The sequence below is a fragment of the Marmota monax genome, unplaced genomic scaffold, assembly GCF_021218885.2.
Source record: "Marmota monax isolate L192 unplaced genomic scaffold, Marmota_monax_Labrador192_F-V1.1 WCK01_AAM20220418_F8-fsc00038, whole genome shotgun sequence".
Taxonomy (NCBI): Eukaryota; Metazoa; Chordata; class Mammalia; order Rodentia; family Sciuridae; genus Marmota; species Marmota monax.
The window spans coordinates 9980608-9989608 of record NW_026692498.1 but is presented as its reverse complement, the minus strand read 5'-3'; the positions used below and the strand labels follow the sequence as shown (position 1 = coordinate 9989608).

The window sequence follows — 9001 nt, the reverse complement described above, 5'->3', positions numbered from 1 at the left end:
AGTGCTCTACCAATTGAGCTCCTTCCCCAACCCTTTTTATTTATCTTGAGATGGGGTCTCTCTAAGTTACCCAGGCTGACCTTGAACTTGGGATCCTCCTACTTCAGCCTGTGAGTACCTGAGAAGCAGTGAAGGGGCTTTCTATGGCCCAGTCTTTGCTACTCAGCTCTCTTTACCATAATTCCAAAACAGTTTGCTAGGAAGAATTTATAATGCAGACTATGATATATGGACCCCAAAAGATAAAAGGGTTTTTTGTTATTGTTTTTTCACCTTTCCCTCCCATCCTGCTTTATTTGCACTCAGGTCCCTGAGGGAGACACCTAATCAGTTCTACTGATCAGTTTTTCCACCACCTGGCAGACCCTTTCTCCTACATTTCTAGAGTTCTTTTTCCCCATCTGACATCAACACCCTAAATTCCCATTTCTTTGCTCCCTCCACTGACAATAGCAACTTATATGACTTTGGGTGACTATTAAAACCTCTCTAGGGTGCTGTTACCATGCTTTTGAAGTGAGGGAATGGGACCAGATCAACTGTAATATCCTCTCATGCAGAATGTCTTGCTTTAGCTATCCCAAGCAGCCACTATTTCTAACCTCAACAGGCCCTCAACCTCCCTCCACAATTCCACCATCATGAAACTTACTGTTTTCTGCCTTTCAATTTCTCATCTTTGGACACCTCGGTTCATATTTACAATATGTAGGCAGAATTTTCATGTCTTTAACACAGTGTCTTTCATTGAAACAATCAACCAAAATTCTTTCTACACAGACAGCATAGGTGACAAGGGAACAAAACCAAACACTCAAAAGAACAAGAACAATTTCCAGTTCTTGGCTAACTATGTTCAACGATATTTTAGACCAGCATATCACGCATAGTGCCTGGAATCAAAAGCTGGTTCAAATCCTGATTTGTCCCTTAGCAATGTGACCTTGAACAAGTAAACTTGGGGCTTTTTGATTTTGGTACCTGGGATTGAATGCAGGGATGCTTAACTACTGAGCCACATCTTCAGACCTTTTTTTATTTTATTTAGAGACAAGGTCTGAGTTGCTGAGGCTGGTCTCAACTTCCTGAGCGGTTGGGATTACTGGTGTGTGCCACCGCACTGGGATAACTTGGGTTTTTTTGAGCCTCAAGTTTCCTCTGAAAAAAATAGGTGGCTAATACACCACAAAGTGAAGAAGTAAATGAGTTTTCTATTAAGTACCCAATACAGCCCAAAACACAAGAGCTCAACTACAATAATAAACCATAATTGTGTAAGATTCCCCAAGTTTACAATGCCCTCTGCTATCTCACTTTTTTCCTCATAAATGATCAGGCCCCCACTCCTTCCCCAAGTACAAATGTCAGCTAAAGAACTGGACAAAAGGGGCTGGGTTGTGGCTCAGTGGTAGAGTACTCACTTAGCATGCATGAGGCACTGGGTTCGATCCTCTGCACCACATAAAAATAAAATAAAAAGGGGCTGGGGATATAGCTCACTTGGTATTGCTTGCCTAGCATGCACAGGGCCCTGGGTTCAATCCCTGGCTCCACAAATAAATAAATAGATAGATAAATAATAATAAAATAAAGTAAATGAAGAAGTGGATGAAAGACACAAAGCCATACAAGTTTGTGGAAGAAACAAGCCAACATCAATTCAAAGAGATAATTTCACTGCTAGTTTTATGTTCCAGAATGTGGAATAAGAAGTGATTACACCTCAGGAAAATTCCCAGTGCCCTTGGGGAGAGCTGGCTGATCTGTTCTGGCCCATAAAGTCCTGCTTATCTGGCTGGATAAAGAAAACAGTAGGAACCTTCAGGCCAGGCAGAACCTTCATTTGTCACCCAGCAGGAGTGACAAGATGCTTCCAACCTCTGTGCTGCCATCTAACGATGTTAAGAGCAGGGCTAGTATCAGCTCATGCTCACCTAGATATTAGTTTTTGGAGCCAAGTACAAAGTCTTTGGGTGGTCCACCACTGCTCTGTCTCTCTGCTGTTGGGGAACCAGGGAGGGGCTGCACCCCTAGAACAGAGCCAGCTTCTGGATCTGGTTTGCTACGTTTGGCCAGATCCTCATTGTGAGCCTTGCGGATGTGTCGGTAGAGGTCCCCTGACTGCGTGTAGCTGCGCAGACAGTAGCGGCACTCATAGGGTCGCTCACGTGTGTGCACGGTGGCATGTCGCCGCAGTGTATAAGAGCATGAGAAGGTCTTCCCACATGTCTTGCAAGTGGGAACATCCTCAGTAAAAACCCCAAAGTTTCCTGGGGCTGCTTCATACTCAGAAGGTGGGTAAAGTGGCTCATGTAGGGCTGGGGGTGCAGGCAGGGGTGAGGCCACCAGTCCTCGATGATATTGCCCTGGACCAGGCAGCAGATGGTAGGGTAGATGAGGGTCTGTAGGCAAGAAGTGGTCGCTTGGCCCATCCTCCAGTCCTGTTGCCCCTGGTTCCTCAAAAGCCTCTGGCTGGGAGGGCTGTCCTCCGTACACTGGTCTTCCAGGTGGGAACAGTCCCTCAGGACCCTGAGTCTGTTCCTCTGCTACATCAGTCTCCTCATCAGAGATCACAATAGCTTCTACTTTCACCTGGACCAGCTCAGCTTCTGCTGGAGCTGGAGCCTGGGATGAAATTGGGGCTGAGACTGGGGCTGGAGCTGGAGCTGAAGCTGGAGGATAGAATCCTTGCAAAGGTCCTCCAGTATCCCTTGGTTCCACCACCCTCAGGCTCTCAGGACCCACATCAAGAGGAGTCAGGGGTTCCACTGAAACTGTTGGGAGGCCAGAAGAGAAGTAGTTTGCAGGAATGGTTTCTGTGGAGCTACTGGGACTGGCAAGAGAAACAGAGACATCAACTACTGGTGGTGGAGGTGCCCGCAGATGTGGTGAGTCAACCTCCATGCCAGGCTGTGTAGTGTCAGCCCCACCAGGCAATGGTGGTTCATCTGGAGGACGCACAGTAGGTAAAGGAGCAGTCAGGCTTTTCCATTCCTCTTTGCCCCAATGGCCTGATGTCTCAGGGGATGCCAACAAAGGCCGGGGGCCATGGGAAGTGCTGGACAAAAACTCCAAACTAGGGGGCTGTGAATTGGTTTCTTCCTCCTTCTTGGTACTGTCTGCCTCTGCCAGGGCCCGGGCTTGCAGCCTCTGCTTACACACTTTGACGATGTCATTCATATGCAAGTAGCTGGCAGCTGCCAACACATCCTCAAGAGGGGTATCTCCCCTCAGGGCCAGCTGGCCAGCATACATAAAGTCCAGAAGCAGCCCAAAAGCAGGGGCAGTGACAATCTCGTTGTGAATACACACCAGATCCCTCTTGTCCAATTCCCGCTCCTTGTAAAAAAGCTGAAAGAATGGGCTGCAGGAGGCCAGCACAGCCCGATGTGCCAAGAACTGGGTGCTACCCACCATCACGGTGCAGTCACAAAGGAAACCCTGGGACCGCTGCTCCCGGAGGCTCTGCAGCAGCTGTTGACTGTGTTCTGGGAACTCCATAGCACCCCACGAAAGGGAGGGCGCCCAAGTAAGGTCCCCACCAGTGGCTCCCTGGGAAGAGAGGACAGTGGGTTAGGGCAGGTAACTTCCCCAGCAGCCTTAAACGTCAGTCCTTAACTACCGCTCGCCACCCCAAGGCCTCTGGCAACACAGACCGCACCCCAAGACGCTCCCTTTAAGTTTCTACCCTTCTTTTTCCTACGTCACACCCAAAGATCTCCTACTAGCTCCGCCCCCTCAAACTAACCTTAGGATCAGGCCCCGCCTCCGGTCGAAAAAGGCCCTGCCCCCGGAAGTCCCGCCCCCTAGCCAGCCTTGGCTTCCTCGGTTCCCACCCGGTCGCTTCCAGCGGCTCCTCCAACTAGGAGTCTGTTTTGCTCCCAGGCTTTCCCGAGCGATGCCTTTACGCTCCACTCCGAGAACTCCCTGAGCCTCTCCCTTTCGCTTTCCAGGTGCTAAGGACTCCTGGGGTGGGAACTAGCAGAGAAAGCTGATCCCTCACCACCAGCGAGCAGCCACCAGGCGAGCTCCGCCCCTTCCCACCTTCTCAGTGTTAATTGGTTCAAGCTCGCCTTCCCCCGTTGAGGATTGGCCAAATGTCCACTGTCCCACCCCTCTCCCGCCGGCGTGTCCAAGTGGGTGCTCGGATCCATCGCTCAGACAGATAGGAGCCCGATTGGTTATCACTCCTGTCTTGAGCTTTTCCTCTTCGTCCCGCCTTCTTTGCCTCAGAGCCGTCGGGATTGGCTGAGCTGCTCAGTCTACCGAGGCAGCGGGCGGGCTGGGACCCCTAAGGGCACTATATCAGCAACTACACCTTGTTGTGCGGGAGTGAACAGCACGTCACCTTACTATAGTGTGACCGGGAAAAGGAGGAATAAAAAACCAATGTGGTACTCTGGAGACCCGGGCCTTAGGCTTTGCAGAAACCATGGGCAAGAGTCACACACGCCTCTCTGACCGGCAGTTATCTCCTGAAGGTCCCTTGCTCAAATATTCCTTGATGTCCCCATCTGCTCCACTCCTCCAATCTAATGGTCTCAGGGCCTCTGGCTTAGTAATGGTGGTGTCAAGGATGTAGCAGCTGTCAGAATGTTGCGTCCTCAGCCTAGACTTTATGGGCAACTTCAAATGAAGAGGATAGACTGCCCTCTCTGTCCAGAGGTACTGGGCAGATGCTGGTAGGAAAGCGTTAGGGCTTTACAGTATCACCGTGTGCGTGGTGACACATGACTGTAATCCCAGCCACTCGAGGTTGAGGCTGGTGGGTCCCAAGTAGGAGACCAATCTGGGCAATTTAGCAAGACCTTGTCTCAAAAACAAACAAACAAACAAACAAACAAAAAAAACCGGCCTGGGTTGTAGCTCAGCGTTAGAGCGCCCCTGGTTTCAATCCCCACCAGCGAAATAAATAAATAAAACAAACATATAAATAATAAATATCCCAGGATAGGAGATTTTTAAAGTGTGGCTACTTCTAGGGCTGGGATTGTGGCTCAGTGGTATATCACCCGCCTAGCGCATGCGAGGCCCTAGGTTCCATCCTCAGCACCACATATAAATAAATAAATACAAAGGTATTGTGTACAACTAAAATAAATAAATATTTTTTTAAAAATGTGGCTACTTCTAGCAGGGCGCCCTGGTGCACGACTTTAATCCCAGTAAAGGATGGCAAATTCGAGGCCAGCCTGGGCAATTTAGCAAGATTCTGTCTCAAAATTAAAAAGGGCTGGGTACCAGGCACCATGGATACTACTGTAATCCCAGCGATTGAGGCTGAGGCAGCAGGATCTCAAGTTCCAGGGCCAGCCTTGGCAATTAAGCAAGACCTTGTCTAAAATTTTAAAAAAGGGGTGGCGGTGTGGCTAGGGATGTAGCTCACCAGCTGAGTGTCCATGAGTTTAATCCCCAATGCCATGGAAAATAAATTAAATTAAAACATGGCTACTTCTGAAGAAATCTCAGAATATTTCAGTTTCCAGACATGCAGAGGAACGGGCTATAAACTGTGAGTTGGTGTTTTCCTGGCTCCAGTCTGACTCCAGCAGCAATGTGGTTGACAGCATTTTCAGAGAAGTATCTCAGTCCTCCCATCTCCTTCACCCACCACACCAAGCACTTCCATTTTGTTCTTGAATCAAACCTCCAAACAGACCCAACCAGAATTATAGAGAGTTCCTCTATCCAGCATTCTTGTGATAGATACAAGCATCTTAGCTTGAGATCACACCTCTACTCTACCCATTCTCACAAATCATATTAAAAAAAGTATTAATCCATTACAAAATGATGACAATAAGCCAATACTGGTGGGGTTTTTTTTTGGGGGGGAGGGTGCTAGGGATTTGACCCAGGGCTTTGCTCATGTTAAGCACATACTCTACTACTGAACTATAGGTGCCAAAGCCCTAATATTTTCATTTTTTGGTGAAAAATAACTTTATTTACCAAATAAAAAATCTGTAGTGAGAATAAGTGACATTGATTTGCATTTTTTCACATCTCTGTAATATCTAGGTTAATAGAAGAAAGCTAGATTTTCACATCTGTTTCTGCTTTCATCTATTATGATATATTGTTTGTTTTTGTTTTTGTTTGTTTTGGTACCAAGGATTCAACTCAGGGGCACTCAGCCACTGAGCCACATGCCCAGCTCTATTTTCTTTTATTTAGAGACTGAGTCTCATTGATTGGTTTACACCTCAATGAGAGGTGCTGAAGCTAGCTTTGAACTCGTGATCCTCCTGCCTCAGCCTCCCAAGCCTCTAGGGTTATAGGTGGGTACCACCACACCCTGCTGATATATTGTTTTGATTTGAGTACATGAAGAAAATCTGATCTCACAGATATGTAACTGAAGAGGATCCCATCAATTTTTTGGAATTGTCTTTCAGGACTGAATCAGAAGTGGCACACCTATAATCTCAGTTAATTGGAAGGATGAGTCAGGAGGATCACAAATTGGAGGCAGACTGGGAAATTTAGCCAGACTGTCTCAAAATAAAAAAGAAGTGGCTGGTTTTGTGGCTCAGTGGTAGAGTGATTGCCTAGCACATCTGATTTTCAGCAACACATAAAAATAAATAAATAAATAAATAAATAAAATAAAGATTGGGGGGAAAAGAATGGTTTGTTTGTTTATCTATCACCTATCTATCTACTTACTTATTTATTTATGTGGTGCTGGGGATTGAACCCAGGGCCTTGTGCATGTGAGGCAAACAAACTCTACCAACTGAACTATGTCCCCAGCCCACAAGAATGCTTTAAAAAATTGTTTTTTTAAATAAAAAAAGGGCCAGGCACGATAGTACATGCCTGTAATCCCAGTGACTCAGGAGGCTGAAGCAGGTAGATATTGATTTCAAAGCCAGTCTCAGCAATGGCAAGGGGCTAAGCAACTCAGTGAGACCCTGGCTTAAATAAAATACAAATAGGGCTGGGGACGTGACCCAGTGATCAAGTGTCCCTGAGTTCAATCCCCAGTACCAAAAATAAAATTAAAAAATAATAGAAAAAGAGTTGAGGATGTAGCTCAGTAGTAAAGCACCCAGGGGCTCAATTCCCAGTACCCATCCACCCTCCCCAAAATAGAAAGTTTCTGTCCCAGACCACCCTTTGAAACCTGCTATCCTAAGTTCTCAGACACAGACTTTGAAGAGAAGGCCTTTTTGGCGGGGTAGGGGTGCAATACAAGGCATTGAACTCAGAGGCACTCAAACACATCCCCAGCCCTATTTTTTTAAAACATTTTTTCTCTTAGCTGTTCATAGATCTTTATTTTATTTAATTATAGGTGATGCTCAGAATCGAGCCCAATGCCTCACACATGGAAGCCAAGTGCACTACCACTGAGCCACAGTCCCAGCCCATCTCCAGCTCTATTTTATATTTTATTTAAAGACAGGGTCTCACTGAGTTTGTTTAGCGCCTTGCCATTGCTGAGGCTGGCTTTGAACTCATGATCCTCCTGCCTCAGCCTCCTGAGTGGATGGGATTACCTGGGATTACCGTCATGCGCTACTGCATCAGGCTTTTTTTTTTTTCTCTTACATACATGACAATAGTGGAATGCATTACAATCATAATTATGCATTCAAAACACCATTTTTCATAACTTTTTTGTTTTTTAATATATATATTTAGTTGTCAATGGACATTAATTTTATTTATTTATTTATATGTGGTGTTGAGAATCAAACCCAGTACCCCACATATGCCAGGCAAGTGCTCTACCATTGAGCCACAACCTCATCCCTCCCCAGGTCTTTTTTTTTTTAATTGTTTATTTTTTATTTTGAGACAAGTCCTCTTTAAATTGCTGAGGTTGGCCTTTAACTTGTGATCTACCTATCTCAGCCTCCCCAGTTGTTGTTATTACAGGCGTTTGCCACCACATCCAGCTACCAAGCTGCCTTGGTCTTTTTGGTGATCAGTCTCCACCCTGAAGCTACCCTAGGGGCCCCTAATCACCATTCATCTCATTAGCATATAAAAGGTCAATCTTTACTCCAAAGATTCAAAGCATCTTAGAAGTCCAAATAAACCAAACTAATAAAAATGCTGCAGATTAGTGCTGATGAAGAAGACATTAGAACAACCAGAACTCTGACACATAAATTATATAATATACCACACAGATACAATAAATACAAATACCTCAAGAACACTGATAATTGAATAGGGCAGTGTCAGTAAGCCTATCATATCAGCAACTCAGGAGGTTGAGGTAGGAGGTTTGCAATTTTGACGCTAGTTGAGGCATTTGAAGACACTGTCTCAAAATTAATTTAATGGGTTGGGGTTGTGGCTGAGCAGTAGAGCCTCATCTAGCATAAGTGAAGCCCTGGGTTTGATCCTCAAGCACCATATAAAAATAAATAAATAAAATAAAGGTATTATGTCCAACTACAACTATTTTTTTTTTAAATTTAAAAACAAAACTATCTGGAGATGTATCTTAAAAGTAAAACCCTACTGGGTTTGATTTCTAGCACTACAAACAAACAAACACCAAAAGAAAAAACCCACACTTACAATAGTAAATAGGTAAAGTAACTAGGAAGTGATCAGTTTTGAGTATATACTTCCTTTCTCCCGCCCCACCCCCTTCTCCCCCTACCCCCTCTCTCTTCTTGGGACTGGGGAATGAACTCAGGGTGCTTTACCACTGAGCTACATTTCCAATGCTTTTTATTTTTATTATTTTTGGAGGCGGGTACCAGGGATAGAACTCAGGGGCACTCGACCACTGAGCCACATCCCCTGCCCTATTTGTATTTTTATTATTTGTATTTTTTATTTTAAGATAGATTCTCCCTACCTTGCTGAGTTATGCGCTAAATTGTCTAGGCTGGCCAAGCACTTGCCATCCTCCTGCCTCAGTCTTCTGAGTTACGATAAAAGGCGCGCACTACCATGCCGGGCAAATGATTTACTTTTGAATAATGGCTGTGTTTAAAGAACAGCTTGCTTAATTCCTGAAATTTTAGGGATT

General features: G+C 45.5%; 1 protein-coding gene across 3 annotated transcripts; it reads right to left on the bottom strand.

Annotated features, from left to right (window-relative positions):
- Window positions 1–1632: 1632 nt before the first annotated feature.
- Zbtb3 (zinc finger and BTB domain containing 3) lies at window positions 1633–4037 on the bottom strand. 3 transcript variants are annotated; one of them, XM_046445500.1, is made up of 2 exons: window positions 4004–4037; window positions 1633–3552 (listed from the first exon to the last, which is right to left on the bottom strand). In XM_046445500.1, the coding sequence occupies exon 2, from the start codon at window positions 3499–3501 to the stop codon at window positions 1942–1944; it is 1560 nt and encodes a 519-aa protein (XP_046301456.1). In that variant the 5' UTR covers window positions 3502–3552; window positions 4004–4037; the 3' UTR covers window positions 1633–1941. The 3 variants fall into 3 exon arrangements, with proteins under 3 accessions (XP_046301456.1, XP_046301455.1, XP_046301457.1); XM_046445499.1 differs by having other exon boundaries at window positions 3837–4031; XM_046445501.1 differs by lacking the exon at window positions 4004–4037 and adding an exon at window positions 3749–3826.
- Between the last annotated feature and the right edge of the window lie 4964 nt (window positions 4038–9001).

Coding starts and splice junctions, on each gene's coding strand:
- Zbtb3 (XM_046445500.1), bottom strand. CDS start 3,501: ATGGAGTTCCCAGAACACAGTCAACAGCTGCTGCAGAGCCTCCGGGAG.